The sequence below is a fragment of the Chironomus tepperi genome, unplaced genomic scaffold, assembly GCF_022539635.2.
Source record: "Chironomus tepperi strain 1889 unplaced genomic scaffold, CSIRO-AGI_Ctep_v1 contig_445, whole genome shotgun sequence".
In the NCBI taxonomy this organism is placed as follows: Eukaryota; Metazoa; Arthropoda; class Insecta; order Diptera; family Chironomidae; genus Chironomus; species Chironomus tepperi.
In genome coordinates, this window is record NW_027226567.1 from 7,425,433 (window position 1) to 7,450,756 (window position 25,324).

Consider the following 25,324-nt stretch of genomic DNA (forward strand, 5'->3'; position numbering starts at 1 on the left):
TAAGCTAAAAATTAAGACGGTCTCATTCACCTAAACCCGAAACAGAACGCATTCTGAATAATATTCCTTTTAAACGATTTTAACGGTTTTTATAGCAAATTCAAAAAATTTATAGCAGTTTTATAGCAAATTTTGTTTATCAACAATTATAAGCGATTAAGCAGTGCAAAAATGAATTATAGTTTAAGGAACAAATTTGACTGTAACCAAGGAGCAATTCGAGCCGTTCGATACAATATTGATGGAAATTATTGTTTGTCATGTGGTGCCGATAGAAAAATCAAGCTTATCAATCCTGAATCAGGCTTAATGATCAAATCCTACAGTGCTCACGGAGACGAAGTGAACGATGCAACTGGATCTTGTGATAGCTCCTTTATTTTAAGCGGTTCAAAGGATAAAAGTATCATATATTGGGATGTTTTTACTGGATTACCTGTTAGACGATTAAGAACGCACGTTGGCGGAGTTACATGTGTAAGCTTTAATGACGATTCAACAGTGGCCATCAGCGGAAGTCGAGATAATTCTGTGCAGTGTTTTGACATTCGAAGTCGAGCTATGGAACCAATACAGACGTTAAAGGAGGCAAAAGATTGTATAACAGATTTAATAGTCACTGAAAATAAGATCATATCATCATCCCTAGACGGAACCATTCGATATTATGACATTCGTGCTGGAGAACTGACAAGTGATAAAATTGGAATTCCAATTGTTTCTATGGCGATTACTTCCGATAATCAGTGTATCCTTGCTTCATGCCAAGATGAGTCCATAAGACTGGTGGATTTAGATGGTGGAGAAATTTTAACGGAATATAAAGGACATAAAGGATCAAAAGACTACAGAATTGAATGTGGAGTACTAAAAGGAGATGGATACGTCATAAGTGGTTCTAAATTTGGAGAAGTAATCATCTATGACTTTTTAGAAGCAAATATAGTAAAGCGACTACAAATAGGATCTGGAAATACAATTTCATCATTGTGTGTGCATCCGTCTATGGATCAAATATTATGTGCAAGTGGACGAGATGTACAAGTTTGGTCAATAAACGATTCCGATGAAAATTAGTTCTAATAAAATTTGTTACCTTATATCTTGAATGACAATCTTGAACGCTTTTTATTGAATTACAGCAAAAAACAACACGAACAAAAAAAGGTTTACTTCTCCTCTGCCTCTTCCTTAACTTTTGGTTCTTCCTTCTCGTCTTTCTCCTCCTCATTATCTTCATCAGCCATATCATCATCCTCAGCATCCTCTTTTGATGATTCATGTAACAAAACATATTCACGGGAACTAAATCCAAATTTAATGACATCCTTTTCAAGCAGTTCCACATACTTTTTAGCTTCGATTTGCTTGTTATTCACAAAAGTGCCATTGGCAGATTCTAAATCGATAATGTACGGTCTGACACGTTTGCCTGTTGAACCATCTTCACGTTCATATGGCACCAATCGGAATTGTAATGCTGCATGCTGTTTACTACATGATGGATGATCAACTGCAACATCGCAGATTTTTCTGTCACGGCCTATGAGATAGCCACTTTGTCTGTGTATGTAAAGTACCGGTAAAGCAGTTTCTCCTTTGAATGGATAAAGCCTCCATCGACGTTTTGGCTTTTTTGCTTCTGGCGGTTCTGCATATTTTATGACGATTCCATGAACTTTATTAGTTTCTTCTGTAAGCTTTCCTGACAATGCGAAATTTGGCTTTTCCTTTTCTTGTGGTTTTTCGTCTGGATCTTCTCTGCCATCTCGTTTACCCCATTCATAATTTGCATCATCTTCGCCTTCATCACGTCTACGACGATTCTTATTGTTTTGCCAAGTCTTATCTCTAGATCGTCTACGTTCTTGATCACGATTTCGGTCAGGATATTCTTTATCGCTTCTATGACGGTCACGTGAACGAGATCGACTTTTCTGACGTCTTTCAAAGTCTCTATCTCGATCACGTCTATCCCTTCTGTCTGGAGATCTTTTGCGTTCCGGTGATTTTCGCCTCTCTTGTCGTCTGTCATCATTACGGTATTTATTTCTTGATTCATCGTCACGATATTTACTTCTGGATTCTTCATCTCTATGTTTGCTTCTATAATCATCTGGTGATCTGAAAAATAAGAGAAATTTTATCATTACTGGATCTTTTGAAATTGTGAAAGTGAAAGTTTTGCCAAAAATAAAATAATTTATGTATATTCATACCTGTCTCGATCTTTTCGTTTGCTCCTATAACTACTGCTAGATTCTTGTCTAGTTGGACTATCCCATTTCGACATTATTACCTTATTAATTAATGCAATAAAAAAATCCAAAAATATTCGTTTGCGATAAACAAAAAATACTACGCCAACTGACCCTGCAAAATTTGAATTTTTAAAAACCGTTGAACAAAATGAGGGGCTGTAAAAAACGACAACGTGAACAACGTGAACAACTGTTGAAAACTATATCACCGTCATAAATACAGAAAGCATAAAACAATGAGGAGCTACTCATAGAAATTAAACAATATAAAAAGTATTTTATTTAATATTTAAGTAAATAATTATTTATAATAAAGAATAAAATAATTATGCCTAACAAAATAATACTTGAAAGGAATTTTGTGTATTCTATATTTCGCTTTTTATCGAGTAGGCGATAATGTAGATCAAGCCATCCATGACTTTGATCCGCTAGCCATGAAATCAGCTCATCCTCAACAACACCACAAAATCCATCAATAATTTTTGGTAAAGCTTCTTCATGATTCATTCGTACTAAGTCAATTGATAGTCCGGCCGTGACACAAAACAATGATATAATTTTACCCCATGTCACTTCCGATTTAAACAGGAATTTACCAATTGTACCAAGTAGAATAACAGTCTCTTCAGGATTCTCCATATCAGCTGGCCCACGTGAAATTTGTCTAGCTATATTCGTATACACTTTTTGATGCATTTGCTCTAAGCAAGTGCAAGCCTATTGTAGTGTTGGAAGATGAATTAATAAGAAAACAAAATATGCATTTAAATTAACAATTCTATGCAAATTACTAATCTCGTGATCACTATAATGATCATGACTATTTCCTACCTCTTTTATCGCGAGAAATACTTCTTTAACATCACCAAGACCGAGCATATTTCGCTGTAATTTCTGTAAGCCTAATTTCTTTTTTTGCTGATTGAGTATCACGGATCTCTTAATACGAAATCGTACATACAGTGTAATTAGAAATTTAGCTTGTGATAAGAGAATCTCTTTTGATGGCGATTGATTCCATCCAAGTCCCATAGCTGTTGATAATTTCCGTACTCTTTCACTAACACGATCACTAACATTTGCACTTAATCGCCGGGTCGTTCGAGCTATAACATTTGTATTTGATTCTGTTGTTAAAAGTGTTGATGAATGAAAGCTTGCTGGGAAACTAAACTTTCTTTTTGTTTGATTATTAACACTAAGTGCATTTGCTGTTATATTTAATTTTGTTGTTGTGGCTGAGATTTGTGCATCGTTTGTTGTGCTAGGTGTGAATATCACTTCCGGACATAATGTTGTTGTGGGACTCGCCATCATACTTTGTGCTACTGTAAATTAGTAATAATTAGAAAAAAACACATTTTTATTGATTTTAATCAAATATATAATAGCTATAACGGGTAATAAATAAGGTATATATGCAAAAAAGTTCACAGCTCAGGGGCGTAGACGCGCAGATGTGAATTGTGAGGTTGTGCACCCCGAGCGACAATAGACAGATTGCATTCACTCGTTGCTATATGTCAGGTTGTTAAGAAATAATTAGCATATAAATGTCACATGACATAATGTATCGCTCGGGCAGATTAATTGATACAATCACTTATTTCTCAGTTCCCCATATCGTAAATCATTCAATTACGCTACATAAAAGATTTTGGTACCAAGTATTTTTGCCTCTGTCTACCTCAATACAATGTTATCGTTTCATGTTCCTATATCTACGTCTTAAAATATTCTTAAAACTCATCAGGGTCAAATGGTTGCTTAGAAAATATTGATGTACCTTTTGTATACTTAATTATAATGTAATCAAGGCTTGCTTTGCAAATACAATAACTTTATGATCTTAATAATTGGTTTTGTTACTTAATAGTCGTATGTGACGTGCGACTTTGTGCAGTTTTGCTATTTTTATCGTTTAAGGTTTTAATGCAATCTATATGAGATTTAGGAATTTGGGTTTTCTAATCCACTCTAACAACGGAATTCCCGAAAAGCACAAATTAGTTAATCGATCCAAAATCGGGTGCCAGGTCGAAGTGACTCTGGATTGTGGTCAGATTGAAATCGCAATTTAGTACCGTGTCTGTTCTTTAAAGTTTCGTTAAGCTTAAGAGCTTCTAAATCTTTAATATTTAATCTTTGTTTTTTCCTTTAAAACATCATTAATATATCAGATATGATTCATGGCATCTTCAAAACTTATAATAACAACAGTGTACATACACCTTAGGTAGTCTGAAATACATCATGTACTTAACAATTGACGTCGAGAACACTAAAACATCACGATACTTAGATTCCTAATATTCCACTTGAATGGAGATTTATGGATTAGTTAAAGCTTCATGTTTCATATGACTTGAGAATATTCATCCTAATTTTATGATTTTTTAAAGCTGTTGATTGAATAATTCTCATAAAATATTCCACGTGCTTAGATACCTGTCTAGATACTTATTCATATCTCTGAGATGATACTGCATATTTAAAGTTTTAACCCCTTCACTTTTTTGCTATAGAATAGCATCAGTTTGAAAAATGATATATCTTGCTGGTGCTAAATGGATTTTGAAATTCAATGTGAATTAGCCACATGAGTCTTATTCTTTGGCTACAACTTATTTCAGTCAAGCTTTTTTCCCGCCATTTTTAATCGTATGTCCAAAATTTTGTTTCCAAGTCTCAATCTATGTAAACTTTATTGGTCTGTAATTCCCAAACTATGATCACGTCATACTATTATATCACCAAAACCTTTGGACATATCGTGACAAGCTTAAATTGAGGAGCTTAAGAATTTTAAATTCATACCCGACACAGCACTTAGAACAGATCATTAGTAATCGAGACAAAAGATGCAAAATTGACAATTTACAATAATTTACAAATTGAATCATAGTATGTCGTGAGATTTGTAAACAGTACGTAGAAAAAGTAAACAAAAATATTTACTTCGTCACTTTTTAACAATAAAGTAAGTCTTGTAAATGGAGGCAGGATGATTATAATAATTATCTGATCATCAATAAATACATGTGGATAGACATTTGTTAGATAATCAACAAATTACGATATTAGGAACTCTCGAGTGATTTGATTAACAAAGCACAGAAGCAAATCATTTGTGATCTTAATTGAGTATGTCGTGATGATGACTATTATGATACATTGAATTCGTTTATTTAATATTGATGATAATCGCACAAAGTCGAAGCGCCAAAATACACAAAAGAGTAGACTGTGACGTAATCTGTGCTTTATTATATATTGTGCGAACCCCACAGATACAAGTACAGATTCTAAAAATTACGATATCAATTGGATTTTAAGAATGTGCTGAAAATGTGACCATTCTATCAGAATGTTTGTCATTTTTCATTGTTTGTGTTCGAGTCGCGTGTTTTTCACGCAGTTGTAAAAAACAAATTTGTTAATTAAATATATTAAGACTCGCTAAATATTTGAATAATTTTCTGTGTAATTACGATTTATTGGACAAAAGATTATCTTCTCTCTTTTTCTCCTTTTTAGCAACGTCAAGTATTTGCTGTTCACAACAGCCAAGATGTGAGTACATAATTAAAATATAAATACTTTCGATTGTTGTACTCGAAGTGCTAAATGCCATGTAAACAGCATCGAGATGATCGATTGAAATGAGAGCGAAAAAAAATGGATAAATTAGTTGGAAACAGTCTGGTAAGTTGGTTTTCTAGCTTGACTGGATGTAGAGTTAGGCGCATTTTGTAATTTGATCCGTAGCTGTTTGTGGTTTGTCACCTTATAGACTTAAACTTGAAAATATTTTTTAAAATAATTCTAACCTTGTTTATCATTTAAAATCTTTACAGTTCAGCAATCTAAGACTCAAGAGCAGACAGACCAATGGACTTAATCAGGATGTTTACTCTTATACAAAATTCCCCATCCAATATTGACACACTTCCAGTGAAATCAACGTGAGAAAAAAAAACGCGTCTGGATCTTAGCAATGCATGCAAAATTAAGCATCACAAGATAATATACGGGTATCAGACATTAGATGATTGATGATTCTTAAAAAATCTCCTTCATTAGCAGTCCGAGAGAGTTCAGTTTTATTGACCAAAAACGGACATACGGGTAAAAGGTAAGTCCGCAAACATTATAATTATTGACTACTTTTATGGCATTATCTCTGTTTAAAAGCCAATGATATATGTCAATAAGTTACAGTAAGATAAATTTCACATATCATTGTCTCGCTTACTAAGACGGACAGTGGAATTATGAGGAGAAAAGATTCAGTGTCATAAAAATATTGTATTATTCATACACGCAACGTAGTCGACTTCATGACTCTTTCTTTCCGTCTTATCATTTATTTAACAAAAGAAAGAAATACGGCATATAGGACGAAAGCATGCAAGCGACATTAAGTAAGGTCAGAACAGCCTTGATAATTATTTTACTAAATCTTTTTTTGTTTTGTGTGTGCTATGCTTGATAAATGAAGTTTAATAGCAACTTAATTTGCATTCTTTTACTGCGATAGCTTTTTAAAATAGACTCATAGATCGAGATAAAGAGCTCTATACTATGCTAATGAGTATCAATTGCTTTGAAGTTGCGGTTAATTAATAAAAAATTGCGATAATTCTTTTGAATGATTGAAATGACTTTTAGAGACAATATTGAATTGTGTAATTTGATGTTTGTTTATTGTAACAGAACTATTGAAAAACTTTAATAGGAGTATCAGGGCAATAATAGTACTTGTCGCCGAACGGCACAATCCGACGAACCGAACTATTCGAGGTAAAATGGATTGAAATCAGTCGTCAGAGTATCTTCGCGTTTTAACAGTGTACTGATCGGTGTCACTGGTATTAATTGTAATTGGCAAATTGCAGTCGACAATAGAGTCAGTTTCAAACCTCAACATCATGGAGTTCATGGATCAAAATTGATCTTTATAATTAGCGATTTAAAAAAGTTTTAGATCAGTGAAAGCTTAATAAAGATTAAAATTGAGAAGATTTGAGGTTACCAAAAGCTCACTTAGTTAATCTGATTTTAGTATAGAGTTACCCAAAGTCTCTTCCAACTAATTGTCGAGACTGGGACTAAGACCGAGACTACAAAGGAATTATGCAAAGCATCTGGAATTCCTGGCCTCAACCTCGAAAATAGTGGTTGCCTCAGATTTCCGTAAAGAAATGGAGAGATATGCAATCATCCATTTCCCAATTCAAATTTCATTTTTCAAACCTTTGCAAAACTAGATAAACGTGGAAAAGACAAAAATTAGGTTTTTCTGAGGGAGCCTATAACTAAGTGACAATTTCTTAAAGAATGTAAACAACAATAAGAACTAGATTCAAATATTTGCTATGCTTCAGTAATTATTTCAATTGTTTTACTTCAAAACATGTTTTTATCTCGTTTAGTATATAAGCTTAAACATTAAAGGTATGTAAAAATCTACGTAATTAATTATTTATCCAAGACGTCATTAATTAAAGTTTGCTTATTTACAAAGATTTGTTGACGTAATTGTTGTTTTGTACATTAGAAAAAGAATCATTAATGCTTAATTACGAAGGAATTAGAATTTGTTTTGAAAAATATTGGAAGTCTTAACATTTACTTTCAAAAGATGATGATGCTGAATATTCTTTTTGAATAGAGTTAGGTAGGATTTGCCTTAAAATGGACTTGATGTCATGATAAACAAAACTATTGTTAGAATCTACTCCAACCCAGAATCATAGCTCGAAGTTGACTCGACCAGCATTAAATACGGAAAAGAACGAGCCGAAAATACGGAAAACCTTAATGCTTAAATAATATGAAGTTCTTAGATTGGTACTTGCTGAACTTTCCAGCACATATCTAGCTCTTTGTTGGTTATGTTAACAGTTACCCTGTCTACAACAAAACACTATCCTAGACACAACTATACATGGATCACTTTCAAAAAAATCCAGTCACTTAGTAACGCTCAATAGCTTATAAATAAAATAAAAAGGCGAATGTTTTGAATGAAATTAACGAAAACAAATGATTAAGAAATCGTAAAGTATCTAGTCAGGTCTGAAACACTCGAGACTTTGTTATAAATTCGTAAAATTTAATCAAAATATTTCGTGAATATACCCGAAAAAATTTACAATTTTTTAAACAAAGAATTGAAAAATTTGCAAAGTACAAAATGTGTAAACATTAAGTCTGAATAAACAAAAACGATTCACGTTATATGACACTACCGTACAGCAAATGCAAGAAGAGCATTTTTATAATAAATTAAGTATCAATTCAATTCGTATCAATTTATATCATGTCATTCACGATCAAATTCATCAAAAAAATGATACAGATAGCATGAAAATCAAAGAAGCGTGTGTTGGCACATGTGATTCAATTAATATCCATTAAAGCATGAATTAATAGCTCTTCATAGATACAATTCAAGTTTATTGTTTGTTTATATAAATTAAAGTCCGAAAAAAAAAATGATTGCATGGGATTAAATTTAATTTTTATTATGCTCTTTTTTATACTGTGCTGAATGTATCGAGTGTTTATACTGCACATAATCGACCACTGTTTATAACAGAGAAGAAAAAAAATTTATAAAACCTCAATTGCTCCACATAAAGTATCACATTTTCGTTCTCTTTGCAAATTTTAGGGGTCACGCGTATAATAATAATGCACATTGGTGTCCTACACACAGTCACACATATGTCGGTAGACATATTATTATTATTATTGTGTGAATGACTTGTGAGCTCTCGCTAAGCTTTACAATCATCTGTCCTCGTAAAAACCATTTATTGATTTCATTTCACACGCATATTACTTGATCGTATCATGTACGAGGCTTCTATGCAGCATGACTCAAAATTTTTAGATGACGTAACTCGCAGACAAATTTTTGGAACAATTAATTAATCTTCTCAGTTGGCTACTGTCTTTCTCTGGTATTTTATTGTTTTGTTATGTTTCTTTAATTAAAAGGCTAGCTGGTAGTCTAAGGCTTAAAATGTATAAATTTGGGATTTGATAGTAATTTTCCGTTTTGGAGCATATTCCTGTTGAACAGCCCAAGTTTATTGAATATTCTAGGTTTAGCAAATGCTCATGTATTTAAGACCATGCAACTGAAACTATGCTTTACGACACACTTGTGGTAGCGACACAAAATCAAGTGTGTCGCGAACATTTCTGCAACACACATTCAAAACACGCAAATTCTTGCAAAATTGCTCGAATTTCTTAATCAAGGATTTTATGGTGTGCGCGAATTTTATTCGAATATTTAGACTGTTTCAAGCTGTAGAGCCACTGCACTAGAATTACGAAATTTAAAGTTTCTCTTGAATTTCACGTGCCACTATAGATTTTCAAAGATTTAGTCGTCACGAATTCATGAGGTTGACATTTTTTTATGGAGACCCATTGGTACATCCATTACTGATTGTCACTCAGCTTCAGACATTTATCACAGGCAAATGCCTGCTATCACTACTTAGAACAGTGTTTCTCTAACGTTTCAAAGCGCGACATACCAAACCACATATGTATTTAACACAAAATTCGTTCGTCACATGAAATTTGTTGCAACACAGTGGTGTGTCGTGAATCACAGTTTGTGTAGCACTGCCTTTTAAGCTTTAATTAATGCAAAACATCACGATTTGCGACAAATCATCAGATTTAATACTGAAATTTTCCTTCGCACGATGAAAACAAAATAAATTGTGAACTGATAACTCTAAACTTGCGATGATTAAGAGGCTAAGGATTTTTCACAACAAAATTTACTACTGCCTGCACATGATTTATATCAGTTAAACCAGTAAACAAATGTATTAAAATTATTATCTATTTTTTTAATTAACTTGGAAGCATTTTGTTGGTAAACAAATAAATTTTGTGTATTAAAATTGCAGGGTTTGCAGACATAAACGACTACTTATGCTGTATATTTTTCACCTAAAAATTTAAATCACTTAATCACCTCCCTAAATAGGATTGAAAAAGGTGCAATTTTCTCATTCGTTAATAAAATTTAATGACTGATCGTGTCACTATGTCGTGCTGCGACAATACTCAGAACTTTTTATTATTCTCACATGAAGCACCATGCAGTCGGAACAGAACAAAGTCGTAAAACCCCCACTTGAGATCATTAATAAAGATATTAACAGCACAACAATTGAATAGTGATCCAGATCACTTTGTACTGAACAGTAAATTGGATTATTTGCTTAATTTAATTTTTTTAAGACTGACCACTTTCAATTATCACCATTTATTACTGCAATTACATTTCCACACTTAACAATAATAATTAAGTTAGTTATTTAAAAAATATACAAAATTAATAATAATAATTCACAGATTCGCGAGCACGATACTTAAAAAATAATATTGAACTGATCGTTGCGAATGACGATAAGAAAATGAGCTGTAGGCAGCGAATATCAAGTAAAGTGTAGTTCTCGTAAAGCTTTTTTTTTTTATTTTTCGTTACAGTCTGCAGCCATAGTATTGAGTGAGAATGTGACAAATTTTTGAAGTAGTGGTTTTGTGGATGAATAGTTTAGTTTGATGCTTGGTATGGATGTTCTGCTTCGTTATTGTTGAATTTGTATATTAAGGTTCAGTCAAGAGCTGCAGGTCTGCTTTTCTTGCATTTTAGAAGTTCAGGCCCTAATAGACAATGAGTATATTCACCAAAATGAGCGTACTCATGAGTGCATTCAATCAATACAATTAAGCATGCTCAATGTTATGACCGGAGTTGCAAAACAGACAAAAATCGTACATTTTCTTGATAATTTGTATGGATTCTCTTACAAATCCATACAAATTAACAAGAAATTGAACAGTTTTTGCCTGTCACAGGTGCCTGTTATGCAACTCTGGTTAAGAGCACAATCATGAATATGCTCGTTGTCTATTCGGGAGGTCTTCAGTTTTGGGGTGCACCTTATTGTTCGTTCAAGTAGGCAGATTTGCGTTTTTTGTCTGCAGGGTTAAAATTATAGATGAACCCTGGCGTTTATTAAAAGGAAATTTGGTAATTGATGATATTCTTTGAAGCCCTTTGCCAAACTTTCATGGACAATTCAGAGACAGGCTCAATTCCATGATTGTTTTTAATGTTATGTTTTACTTGCTGACTTACTTACTGAAACCATGCACCGATGTGGAGCCTAGGTTGCTACAAAAGGCTTTTGATTTGACCTTATTGCTTACCTTATTACACAGTTTATACAAATTATACGTTTTAGCATCTAACTGGCATTCTCTTAGAACTGTCCTTCAACATGTCGCTTTTGGAGATCAAGAGTACCTTTTCCCTTGTGGATTCCATCATAGGATGGTACAGCAAACTAGTGATTCTTCCTCTGCATTGATATGTTATGTTTTGATGCAAGCAATATTCTAATAGGCAAATATCGTCCTTTTTTGTACAGAAATACCATTCTGGTATATATAAGTGTTAGCTAAGCTTTTTAGGGACATTTTTAAGGTTTGCTGATTTTGAGAAGTTTGTTCCAGTATTTCCACTTTAGCATAATAGAAAATATTGTCGCTAGACATTCAACTTTCCCTAGCATTTAAATATTATCGTAGACGTAGAACGCAAATCACACCTCCCTAATAAACAATCAACTGCTAACAAGGTTAGCACAATTAAACCAATATCAGTACAACTTCCTTTTTTGCAATTTGCATTTTTATTTTTCATAGAATTTTTGTATAGTATACAATAATTGTGAAACTTTTTTAAAACTTTGCATTTTTCTTGTCTCTTTTTTTTTTATAAAAATAGTTTTTTTATATCTTCACTTTTTTTTACACATATTCTAAGGTATCGGTCAAAATTGGATTTAAGAATAATATAAAGGAAGAGGAGAAAGAAAAAATGTGTTTGTGTGACGTATGGAAAATTTATTTAATAATTTACATATCTAAGGGCTTTTTGCGAGAGGAAATATTAATTTAGAAAGGATTGAAAAAAAAAAAATCACTTATTGTTCCTATATATCCTACGTATTTTTCTTTTTCACAATTTTAACTTCCAATTTCTTGAAGTTAATTTACTTTAATTATAGTAAAGATCAAAGCTAGCTTTAGGACATCACTGTTTAGGCCATAAGCGTCATTTCGTCTTTAATTGAGGAATCATCTTCCTCTTCTTCCTCCTTTAACATCTCCTCATCCTCATTGCCCATCATGTCTTCAGCCTCGCCTGGTTGTAACGGTGCCGTTTGTCCATACTTTTGATGAATATTTTGGTGACGTTTGAGCGCAAAACGATCTGAGAAGGATCCAGCACATATTGTACCTGTGAAAATAGATTTGTAGCATTAGATTCTGGGGACATAAAGTTGGTCTAATTCCTTACATTTAAATGGTTTCAAACCCAAATGTACTTTCTCGTGATTCTTTAGATGAGCTGCCTGTGAAAACGCTGAACTACATCTCTCGCAGCGATACTGTTAAGGAATAAACATTTGTTTAATAAATTTTAATGTTTAACGAGATTTATTAACAAATAGTTACCGGTTTCTCTCCTGTATGAATCTGTTGATAAAAATATAGGGAAAGAAAAAATATATTAAAATTAATAAATTAAGTGTGACGAAATATGTTTTTCATAGTCGTTTGTAGGCCACGATTATTTATTTGGAGTAGCGAATTTAATGACGACAGCTTATTTTTTATCAAATAGCAATTTTGGGAGCACATGGAACTGTAGATAATAAAATGTTGCAAGGGTTAGTCAACAAAAGGAAAGTAAACAGGCTTGTTGGAATCTAGAAAGATCTTTGAACTTGAAGGTTCATAGCTTTATTTAGGTATGGATAGTATCTTGGTTGGATGGGACTATGGATCAGTATTATGGGTGCATAGTTTTTTGAAACTTTTGAAAAATTTAGCCAAGACACTTTTTGCTTATGTTGAAAATCTAGTACGTCAAAATTCAAATTTCATTTATCCGTTAAATTGTAAAATAATTTTTAAATGTTAAGTTCTTTAACGATACTGAACATGATGTATTTGTAAACTTTATTAGGGCTCTACCAAGAACAGCAGGATTGTAGTATTCAGTTGTACCTTATAAGTGCATATAAAGGTTCAACCAAGAACAGCAGGACTGTAATATTCAGCTGTACCTTATAAGTACATATAAGGGTTCGACCAAGAACAACAGGACTGTTGTATTCAGCTGGACGTTATGAGTGTTTATAAAGGTTCGACCAAGAACTGGACTGCAGTTTCCAGCCATACCTGATAGTTCATCCGAAACTACAAGCCTGCAGCTTATGACGAACCCTAATGCACATCCACAATATTCCACATTCAATAATAGATAATGACACAAAATAAATCGATATCCAGCTTTGCCCCAAATTCCAAATGTGAATGACTTCATACCACACATATCTATCAGGTTCATAAGTCAATCACTCATAATTTCGTTCAAGTGTTAAATAATTTGATAAAAGTTTTTTATAACTCACCCTCCTATGATTCCAAAGAGTTGCATGTCGAGCAAATCCTTTATCGCATATTTGACAGACATATGGTTTTTCACTGTATCAATAACAGATAGGTGATAAAAAAAATAAATTTATATATTATACATCAATCTGCTTAATATTGATCAATAATCTTACCCAGTATGTGTTCGTTCATGATTCTTCAAATGAGGCGATTGACTGAATGTCATTCCACATGTACCACAACGGTATGGCTTTTCACCACTGTAATTAAATTGTTGAGGGTTGAAATTGATTATATGCCTATATGCTACTCATTAAGTTACTTACCTATGAATCCTCATGTGATTTTTGAGATACACAGCTTTGGCAAATGATGAATTACATTGCTCGCACTGTGAAAATGACAGTCATTAATATAATTAACATGATCCTGTGTCTAATTGTACATACCTTGTAGTTTTTCTCTCCCGAATGAAGCTTCTTATGTGACCAAAGACTCGAATACCGTGAAAATTTACCTCCGCAAATATTACAACTAAATGGCTTATCATTTTGTGATTGTACTGATTGATTTTGTGGAGGCGCATGATGTTGAACGGGATGATGCTGGGATTGTTGAAGTGGAGGTGGTGAAACTGATTGCGGTTGCTGCTGCTGTTGTTGTTGTTGTTGCTGCTGCTGTACTTGTGAAATGGTCTGAAGCTGTACTTGATGAATTTTTTGTGGTGATGATGTAGTTGTTCTTGCTGGCGCACTTTTTGTGCTTTGTTGAATTGTTATTGTTTGATTTGATGGAGCTGAAGATGTTGCTGGATTATCAGTCACAATAACTACACCAGTTCCATTACATGTTGAACATTTTGTAACGGTCGTAACATTCTTCTTTTTTGCCGCCATTTTTGCAGGAAGTGCATTCTGTAGATGAATCACATTTTGCGACTCATTTACTTCAAACTTAATATCACCATCAGGTGATACAAAAATTTGAGTTGGTCTAACATTCTGTGCATTTGTGTCATTTTGTATGCATGACTCGCATCGAATAAGTTTAGGACCTTTACGTTTTGCATTCTGTATATGTCCACCACATGATATACATTTTTGTTTATCATTCTTCTGTTGACTTTGAGATTGTTGTTGAACTAAACCAATTTGTTCATTAATTGTATGATGCAGCTGTGCTGGTTCTAGTGATTCCGTTGCAACAATTTGAATACCTAAATTCTGTCCACTTTCTGTGATTAAATTTTGTGCTTGAATTAAGTTTGGCTGCTGGGTGACAACTGTTACTGTATCATTATGTGAATCGTCTTGATTATGTGTCCTTTTGTGCTGATTTAGTAGTGTTAAATGTGGAAATATTTGACTGCATACATCGCACTTAAAACTTATATTAGATATTGTGTTCTAAAAAGAAATGGAACGGAATCAATAAAATTAATTGAGAATTAAATCAAATTAAATATCAACTTACAGCACTAATTGGTTTATTTTGAATCACGATTTGTCCATTTTGCGTACCAGCTATTTGGACTGGATTAACTAGAGCATACGACTGTCCATAAGTTGTAGTGAAAGGCTGCGTAGCAATATATTGAATAGTTTTGTTCTCTTCGCCAAGCTGTGATGGCGCAATCATTTGTATATTTTTGACATTATAACAAAATGTTGGAAAGTCTTGTTTCGATTCCATTTTTTATGCATCCAAACTTTTTTATCTCTTGTTTATAATTTCGTTCTTTAAGAAGAAACTTGTTTACTTTTTAGAATTTTAAAAATTTTCCTTTTTATCGTGCCTTTTCCATTATATTAAAATAATCTCGACATTCTATCACTGGGGAACTAAATTAGTCAATCGTTTTAAATAATTAATTCTACTCTATTATCCCTTAAACTTTTAAATTTATTAAATTAATTGAATACTTGATGCTGAACTTGTTGAATCACTTACGCGGATTAAATTTGATATTTTTACATGGACATGATGCGGCGGAGCGTTTTACGCGGCAAAAATGAATTCAAATTATTTTTAGCCGTTATTTTAACTCAGCGCAGGAAGCTCTGTAGCGGTTGAAATTAAAATTGAGAGTTAATATCCTTACTTTATGCTCGTTGACTAAATATCAAGGCATATTGGTGAAACTTTATTGACACTTCGCAAGAAGTGACTTGAATTCTACTGGATCTTGTTTTATAGAAAAAGGAAGTGACTTGAATTCTACTGGATCTTGTTTTTTAGAGAGAAGAGGTGATTTGAATACTGCTGGATCATGTATTTTAGAGAACGGATGTGATTTGAATCAGAAAACTTTAAGTACCTGTTTATAAATTAATTTTAAACTAATTAATTAATTTAATTAAAATTCAAAAGGAATCGTGACTTAAAAATTAGTTTATTTAAATCGTATGCGATTTCAAAACACATCCACGTGATTTTCAAATTTCTAACGGTTACACAACGTAAAGATATCATCATCGTCAGAATTGGTAAATTTACTCATGAATTAACAATTAAAGTCGTGCATTCTCGTTAACATGAATTATTAAATCACAGAGAAATATACCGAAATGCTTCGATGAGTTTATGGAAAGAACTTAATTCAATTACTGCACAGAATTACCTTCAAAAATATGAAATTACATAGCAAAATTGAATTATTAATACTTATAGCAATAATATTATAGTCTGTTACACATGACTTGTGTCTACCTGTATGTATGTATAAAGATATATATATAGGTAAAAGTATTGGAAACACACGACTGCATGTGGCAACAATACATCTTCAAGCTAAACTTTAAAAGTTAAAAAGAAAGAAACAAGTTGAGGAGTAATTGGGGTTGGAATGATAAAGCGCATTTTTATATTGAGGTATCAGGATGGAGATGAGGTGTGTATGCAATGGAATTTCCTTGTAAACCAGAAAATTTGAGGTTTTTGTAGGAGTTAGTCTAAGTTGTTTCTCACTTGTGAAGTATTGTCGATTAGTCAGAGTTCGATGCTCTTGCTTATTTATTGTGCTGTCTAAGAGGTTAAGAAGCAGCTATTAGGAATTTTATGGGTGTCATCTCATCTGCTAGTGATCTGGATTTGATTCTACGGAATCTTTAATCAAATGTGAGTGCTTTTATGCTGCAATAAACATCCAGCGTCATGTAAATGAATAGAGTTGGATATATCCGTGAATATTAATCGTCATCAATATTCCTTCCGTCTTCCACGTATTGCCTTTAACATGGAGACACACATAGAGGTGTCCTAGTGATTGTGTATAATGGGCTACTCGGGATGCTCATTGTATCCAAAAATCAACATTTAACGTTAAATTGCTTTAAAACATACATACTTCCTTGGCTGTGATGCACGTGAATCTATATTCTTTACATCCTTTGATTCTTTTTGATAGTTTTGAATATCAAAGACTATTGTGTCCATCAGTGTCGTTTTCATATCTAACCTATAATTTCCAATCAAACCCTCGCAAAATTCTTTTCGAATACAATCTCTTCATAAAGCCAGGCTTCCTTGTTAACAACAATATTATTTGGACTTAGCTAAAGGATTAAATGGCTGATAACCTTTCCTTTATAATTGAATTTTGCTAAAATACTCCAATAAATTAGCAGAAATCAATCTAATCTGAATACCATTCAATCAACGACTGTTATCATCAACCAACACATCCAGCATACATCAAAGTAAGTGAGTAGCACATCCAGTCAGACAATCTGCCTACAAAACAACAACATAAATACATTCATATCTCAAAATACCACTAAAAAAAGTATGAAGTAAATGGGGAAGAAAAGAAGTAACAACTACAAACACTTTATCGGCCGTGGAATGAATGCAAGCCAAGAAAGAACGTAAAAAAAATTTCAATTTCTTTAGTATATTTTCGCTGCTCGGTTGAGTTAGTTGGATAAACTATCAATATAAAGTTTACTTCTCATTATTTTTTTCGGTTTTGTGTTGTAGGAAGAGGTAGAAAAAAAAAATAAATAAATATATATATAAAAAGTGTTATAGTGGAATCGCCATAGGATTACTTCAGAATGTGAAAAAAGAAATTAAAAAAAAAAAAAATTGCACAACTTAACGTAAAAGAGCCAGAAAAGAAAAAGTAATTTATTATTATTTTATTTGAAATTGATAAGCGTGAATAGTAAAAAAAAAATGCAAATAAATTTTAAGTAGTTGCTTAATGCATTAAGTTGAAGCTTAATTAAATTTTTTATCAAAATATAACAACAGAAAATGGAAATAAAAAAAAATTTATAGTATGAAGTGGAATGTGAACAACTTTCGAGTGTTGGATATATGTTTTTTTTTTGTAAAAAATGAGTATGATATGCCTTTATATCCGAAAGAATTTCATTGCTCTGCTTCGCGTACTGAGAAGAGTAATAAGAAGAAAACAAGGAGATGAAGAATAAGAAGGAATAAATAAAAAAAAAATGTTGAAAAGTTTAACTTAAGTGGGTGATTAATGACGCATTTTTATGCTTTAATGAATGAACAATTTGGTTACAAACATCACCGGACTGTTCTAATTGGAATAACAATGGATCATTCCTCAGGAATTTGAGAAATAACGATTTGGAAAGTCACATATTTCTCATACAAGTTGTTATAATTTTCAACGGTTATTATTGACTGTCTTCTGTGAAATATTGAGTTTGGTTGTTAGCTATGGAATATTTTTTAAAATATATTTTGGAATGGACGATTCAAAATTCACTTTCTAGTGAAGCAGAAATGATTCTTTGTAGTAGTTTATAACAAAAGTTATGTTCTGTTCTAAAATCTTGGATTGTTATTTGCTGTTATTTGGTTCAATTTTGTCATAGTCACTCAGGAAGTCATAACATCTTAGAGTAGTTATGCACGAGCGGCATAAAATTATGGATTGGACATTGCAGGGGTGATCAAACTTTTGGAAAAAATTCAATTTTCTTGTAAAAAAATCCCAAAATCCCCATTAATTATTCCGATCCAAACAAACAATTCACCGAACCCCTTTCCATTTCGATCATTCTCCAAAAATTTCTGGCTAAGACCCTGAAGAATCCTGTCTGAAACAGACAATGAACATAATCAAAAGGTATCATGATAACCATTCTATATTCTATACTATATTCTATACTACATTCTATTAGGGTTTGTATGTGGTCTCATACAATCCCGGTTTGATAGATAGACCGTAGTGTTTAACTAGCCATTATCTCAAATTGTTCACCTGGAAACGATAAGAGCTGTGCTATGAGCACTGAATAGAAATGAAGGTTTAATTGTGTATTGTGCCAAGCTCCCAAACAACCTTTGGTATACTAAGTGGCCTTACCCACTTAATATACAAGTGGGGGTGAGTCAGAGTCTCACTATGTTGTAGGGAAGTGTCCTTTTTCCTTTTAGGACCTTAGAGTATGCTTTCTCGCTATCGGGATCGGGAAATCTCATTCGAGATGATGTAGACTTTGGTTTACCAAAACTGTTCCAAAATCTCAAATGTTTATGTTTTTTGACAGAAGATCTCTTTTAAATCGATGAAAAATATTGAAATGTGTATACATGTGTATTTGGATATCCCAAGAAATCTTGGAAAATACTAAGCCAATTAAAACAAGGAAAAACCTCAGTGAAATCATAAAGAATTTACCAAATAATATTGGAATTAATGGAGATTCCTGATATAATTTGCTTTTAAATATTTTTGGGATTTTTAAAGCTTTATTCGAGATTCTTGTTATTGAGCTTGTTAGATCGAATATTGTCTTCAAAAATATCTCAATAATTGGTCGCATTGAAGTCGTTTACATCCTCACGTTCCCTTAGCAATATCAATTAAATTTTCCTAGAAAACGGAGTCAATTCTACCTACAAAACTCAATCTCCACTACCTTAAAAAGTCAGTCAAAATGAAAATTTTAATTATCTCTAAACCTTCTACGCAATTCTAGGTCAAATCCATTTGTTCCTCTCACTTTGAATAGACGTTTTTTTTTTCGTGTGTTTTTATATTTAATTAGAGATAATGAATGTCAACAGAATATCTCTCGACTAACATCTTTTTTTGGTATACGAATACGCTCCCAAAAATATGGATACTTTCTAAATTATCAAAGATTTATGCTAAAGAGAGACAATCAGTCATGATGAATCTCAATAAAGGTCTGAACTTGTTTTTTGCAAGAAAATCCGCTAATTATGGACAGAGTCTCTGTCGATAGATAAAAAAGGAATGAATAATAATAAAAAAAAAATTGATTATTGCAAGAAAATAATAAGCTAAAGGGAAGAAGGAAGAGAGAGAGAGAAATAAACTGGCAGTAAAAATGAAAACCGTTGAGACAACGAGATGAACAACAAAAGCCTTTATTAAATAATTTAATTATTTACCATTGAGGTATAGAAAGATTCAGATCAGAATAGGTATTCATTCACTTCTCTTTAGGCTCTCAGTCTTTATTATTTTTTTTTTTCGAGATTCTTTTCTTTATTGGTTCACAAAGATGACGTGTAAAACGAGTTTGTATATAATTTTTATACCTTTACTTTGCTCTGTAGTACATTTTTTTCACTTTGTTGTTGTTTTGTTCTTTTCTTTCTTTCATACCTCTTCTTTACTCTTTAATTTTTGTGTGCTGTATATTTTTTTTTGCCTTTTTTTTATTCCTCTTCCTCTCTCTTCCATATGAATATCTCTGTTGGCATTCTTTAGTCGAAATGAAAATAGTTTAAAAATGTTTAGGCTATGGATGAGAGTGCATTTTTTTTCAATGGGAAACAATTTATTCGTTAAATTGATGTTTTGAAAATTTAACGGTTTTTTGAGTTTTGAAGTTCGTAGTTGACAACCCTGCAGATTTTTTTTCTCAATTTTAAGAATTTTTGTTGATTATTTCTGTAATTAGCTTGAAATTCTTCTAGAATTCACATGCAAATCGAAGTAAACAATGGCAAAAGCATATTGCAATTACATTGTCTCTTTAAATCCCTTTCAAAACAACCAAAAACTCACACTAAAATTCCAATCACCCAAACTGCAAACTTCTTCACAATACTTCCTCGAGAAATAAGCTCCATAAAAAGATTTGAAAGTAATGTAACTCAAACTGAAAGTCTATTCTATTGTAATAGTCTGTCGTTTCCATTTTGCACTTGTTGATTTCATCATCAACATTACGTTTGTAACTCGATGGAAATTATGAGAAAAAAAGTGCTGTCGTCAAATGTTCATCTGCATATATGTACGTGATGAGTCACGTGACATGAATTTTTTGTCACTAAAAAAGTTGAAAATTTGATAAAAATTATTAAAACACAAAAAAAAAATCTTAATTAATTTTAATCGGTTATGGGGACATGTTTAATTAAACAGAAATGAAATTTATTTGCATTCAAAAATTCCATGAAATTGAAGGAAAGGTTGCATTATGTGGCCTAATTTAATGAATATCGTGAGCTTTTTTTTGCATGTCTGACAACATTTGCAGGCACGAAAACGTCGTAAAATAAGGGAGATATTTCTTTTTTGTTGGAATATTTTTTAATGAGAAAAAAAGTGCATATTTTAAGACTCATTTTGGGCTGTTGATTGAGACATTTAAATTGAATCTTTGGAGTTGATATTTGCGGTGGAATTTTAGTTGTGCAAAGATTAAGACCGTTTAGATCGTTGGTGGGTAACTTTATATTTTCACGGCACACCTTGGTGGCTAGCCTCGACCGAAACCGCACATGACACACGATTCATGGCAATTTCAACTATGTTGACGCCAATCTATTGTGCTCCGGCAGACTGGTCTAGATTGAGTAATGGAATCATTCACAAATGACGTAGCAGTTTGATAAGGGGTAGAGGTAGGGTCTTAAGCTGTTTGATCTTCTAACCTTGTGGTGAAAAACCTTTTTTGTGTATCGGAACACTTGAGATATTCAGGGGCACACCCCGTTCCATGACATAACCCGTTTCGCGATATAATCCATTTTACGGCATACTCCGTCCCGGCGCTCACTACGTTTCGGGGCAAACCCCGTTCCAGCGCACACCACGTTTCGGGACACATCACGTTTCGTGGCACACCATGTTCCGTCGCATGCCACATTCCGGAGTACACCACGTTCGGGAACACACTACGTTTCGGGGCATATCACATTTCCGGGCACACCCCGTTACACGACACACCCTGTTCCGCGACACACAGGTTGTCCTTGTTGCCATTTATCTGTCATACACCGAAATAATGTCATTTTAAGTGACCCTGCTGAGGCTGAATTGTTTAGGTTTGCTTGAAGCTATTCAATCAATAACAACTCAATAAAAAGCGTTTAAAAAGTTTCAAATATCCAAAAGCAAACTTCCCAAATCCGATTTCCAAAAACTATTTGCTATAAAACTGCACCTTATTCATCCTTGTATGGCAATTTCTTACAAACTTTGTTTTCTTTTTTCGAGAAAATCGGTTGTGCTTTTTGGAGTAAAAAAAAAGAACCATGCACGAAAATTTGACACAAAAACTTCAATTCTCTCAATGAATACTCTCCATTTGTTATTGTTTTTCTTATTCATTCGTTAATGTATCGTTTACTTCTTGTTCGCAAAACGTAAGATAGAAGATGAAGAAAGAAAGGAAAATAAAAATTATACATTTACGAAATAACGACTATAAAATTCCAGTTTGTTGTATGAACAAACTGGAGAAAGGAAGATGGAAAGAGTCAACTGAGTCGGAGAAAAAAAAATATTGAACTTTTCATTTCTTATATGTGTACATAAATATTTGCGAATTGCGCGCGATTTCATCTTTATTTATTTATTCTTGTGCTTATGCTTCATTGCATCGATCGATGTTGTACCTGTCATTTGTAGTATTTTTTTTCTTCTCTTTTTTCATGGTGTTGATGTTATTTACAAAGGAATTTATAGAAGATAAATAATAATTTTAAAATAATGAGAAAATTTTTATTTGTTTTAAAAGTTTTGTAGACTTAGACAGTTTTGAAAGACTCATTAAATTGAGATAATTAATTATATTGCAATGTTCTGTGGGAAATAAAGAACTTTTAGTTTGTTATTACTTAACGTTTAACTTTGTTTGTTCAGCTTGAATTCAGCAAGTTCAAACTGAGTTTAGCAAGTTCAAATTGAATTCTGAAAGTTCAAATTGAGTTCGGCAAGTTCAATTTGAATTCGAAAGCTTATTTTGAATTCAGCAAGTTCAAATTGAATTCTGAAAGTCCAAAAAGAGTTCAGCAAGTTCAATTTGAATTTTGCAAGTTAAAACTGAGTTCTGTAAGTTCAAATTGAGTTCAATAAATTCGAATTGAATTCAACAATTTTATTTTGTATTCAGCAATTAAAATTTGGATTCAGCAAGTGAAATTAAAAGCCTCAAAATTTCAAATTAATCAGCTATTCTTCCAGTGTGTGAGTTAAAAAATTGATCACGACTACTTCAGGTCATTATCAAGGGTATTAAAAACCGCATTCAGTACACAATCTTTCATTAAAAAAGAAAAGAAAAAAAATCAAGTTTATTACAAACTTTTTATGACTCAAAAAATCCTCGAAAAAAACTTTTTTGTATACATCTCGCACTAAAAACTTTAATTTGAATGATTTTCATGTCAAGCCACGAAAATTGTCCTGATTTTTAATTAATATCCCCCCAGTAAAAGTGAAACTGCTTATTACTTAAACACAATAAAATGTCTTTTTTTTTTTGGTTGTTGAATTGTTAAAAATTCCCATTCACACAGACAAATGGAATGTTGACATTTCGATAGAACATGATCGATAACATGCTGGTCATACATTTTCATGATATTTATTTATTTTTTCGACTGTATCATTAATTATAACGTGTTGTAGGTTTATTTAACTGTGCTTTTCATCGCGATAAAGAAAAAAAAAAGAGTCACCAAAACAACAATTTCTTTACGACGGAGAGACAGAGTGAAAAGGAGAGAAATTTCAAAAGAATAAAAGAAATTTTGTTGAGATGAATTCGGAGATTATTGTGATTGAAGGCGCATATATTTGTTGAGGGAATTTGTTTGTGGTCATTTTTTGTCTGAATTGTTTGCGGCATTACAACTTTGGTTTTCCATATTCTAGTTGTTTTTCCCTTTTCTGGATTTTTGCCCCTCTTCTAGTTGTTTACCCCTCTTCTAGTTGTTTACCTCTTTTAGTTGTTTTCCCCTTTTCTAGTTGCTTTCCCCTCTCTTTTGTATTGTTTAGAATTATTTAACAATTAACTAATTTACACTGAATTAAACATTATTATTATTGTAATTTCATAACAGCCTGCATAACAATTAAACTGTTGGCATCATACCTAATAGACTTTATTTCAATTTAAGAATAAATTTGAGTTTCTAATCTCAATTTCCCAATAATTACTTAACACAATTATTAACTGAGTTAATTAAATTGTTATTAATTGACTTTATTAATAAGTCCATCCAATTAATTCTAGCAAACTTTATTAGAGAAAACTTTCATTTTCACATACAGGTGCTTTTAACATGAATTTGTGGTTTAAAAGGCATGAATAGCGTGCCTCAAACAATTTCCGAAAGCCTTCAACAATCAAAAAAATCCCCAAAACTGCTCAGTCACCCAAAATGAGACAAAAATTGCATTCATCATGTGAGAAACTATGTCAACAAAATCCCACTCACATGCTATCCACATCTCATGAACGTGCAAAAAAATATTTTTTTTATTCCTGTTGCTGTTGATATTTTTGTTATTGCTATTCTTACCATTTTAAGAATTTCTCAAAAGACTCCGCTCCATTTTCCTTCTTTCTCTTTTCATCTCGTTTTCTTCGGTATTGATGAATACAAACAAAAAAATGAGAAGAAATATGAGCATAATACTTTCATTGACGTGCCGAAAAAAAAAGTTGGACATCGACGTTGAACTTGAAAAATGCGACGAGATCTCGTCGAATTGGAAGAAAAAGAGGAAAACAACAACAATAAAAGTGGAAGATGCTGCAGATTGAGAGAAAGATGTGCTGACTTGAAAACAAAAGTTAATCAAGACACAGCACATCGGACTTAATTAATTCTTCTTTTCTTTAATACCTGAACTTCATTTTAATCATGATTAACATTCAATTGAAACATTTAAATGACTCTCTCTTACTTTATTAATGTTAATGTATTTGAATCCATGAATACATCCAACAGACTTTTTCTTTTTTTTTATTTTTACTTCTCTTCATCTAATGGCACTTAAGAGCTATGATTTCTCCATGACCTTTTTATGTGCCTTTTGGTGCTTATGTATGTTTCTCTTTATGCTGTTTTTTCGCGATTCTTTGGTTCTTCCATCAATTTCCAATTCATTTGAATACTTCAATCGATTTTGTTGTCTTAGTGGTCGTTTGAAGGAACTAACAAAGGCAATTGATTCTATGAAACCCTTTTCTTTGTAACTTGAATTTTCCAGATGTTATGCAAATTGTTTCCTTTCGATTTGACAAGATTGAAGACATCTTGACTATTGCATATGCATAACAGTTGATTGCTGC

General features: G+C 32.4%; 4 protein-coding genes across 4 annotated transcripts in view; 2 read left to right on the forward strand and 2 right to left on the reverse strand.

Moving 5' to 3' along the window:
* The first annotated feature begins 130 nt into the window (after positions 1-130).
* LOC139098098 (WD repeat domain-containing protein 83) lies at positions 131-1,115 on the forward strand. Its single transcript, XM_070650216.1, has one exon. The coding sequence runs from the start codon at positions 172-174 to the stop codon at positions 1,075-1,077; it is 906 nt and encodes a 301-aa protein (XP_070506317.1). The 5' UTR covers positions 131-171; the 3' UTR covers positions 1,078-1,115.
* LOC139098527 (uncharacterized) lies at positions 1,098-10,694 on the reverse strand. Its single transcript, XM_070650757.1, has 5 exons — positions 10,551-10,694; positions 3,096-3,592; positions 2,567-2,981; positions 2,220-2,373; positions 1,098-2,124 (listed from the first exon to the last, which is right to left on the reverse strand). Exons 1-5 carry the CDS (start codon positions 10,567-10,569, stop codon positions 1,170-1,172), a joined length of 2,040 nt encoding a protein of 679 aa, XP_070506858.1. The 5' UTR covers positions 10,570-10,694; the 3' UTR covers positions 1,098-1,169.
* A 1,401-nt stretch (positions 10,695-12,095) lies between these two features.
* On the reverse strand, positions 12,096-15,720 carry LOC139098349 (transcription factor Clamp-like). Its single transcript, XM_070650519.1, has 8 exons — positions 15,252-15,720; positions 14,228-15,184; positions 14,105-14,169; positions 13,952-14,038; positions 13,796-13,868; positions 12,834-12,854; positions 12,676-12,766; positions 12,096-12,615 (listed from the first exon to the last, which is right to left on the reverse strand). Exons 1-8 carry the CDS (start codon positions 15,468-15,470, stop codon positions 12,416-12,418), a joined length of 1,713 nt encoding a protein of 570 aa, XP_070506620.1. The 5' UTR covers positions 15,471-15,720; the 3' UTR covers positions 12,096-12,415.
* Positions 15,721-17,687: 1,967 nt separating this feature from the next.
* The window catches only part of LOC139097971 (putative uncharacterized protein DDB_G0282129), a 50,925-nt gene continuing 43,288 nt past the window's right edge, over positions 17,688-25,324 (forward strand). The window contains exon 1 of the mRNA XM_070650028.1: positions 17,688-17,901. The gene's annotated coding sequence lies outside the window, so the exon portion shown is untranslated. The remainder of the gene's footprint in view (positions 17,902-25,324) is intronic.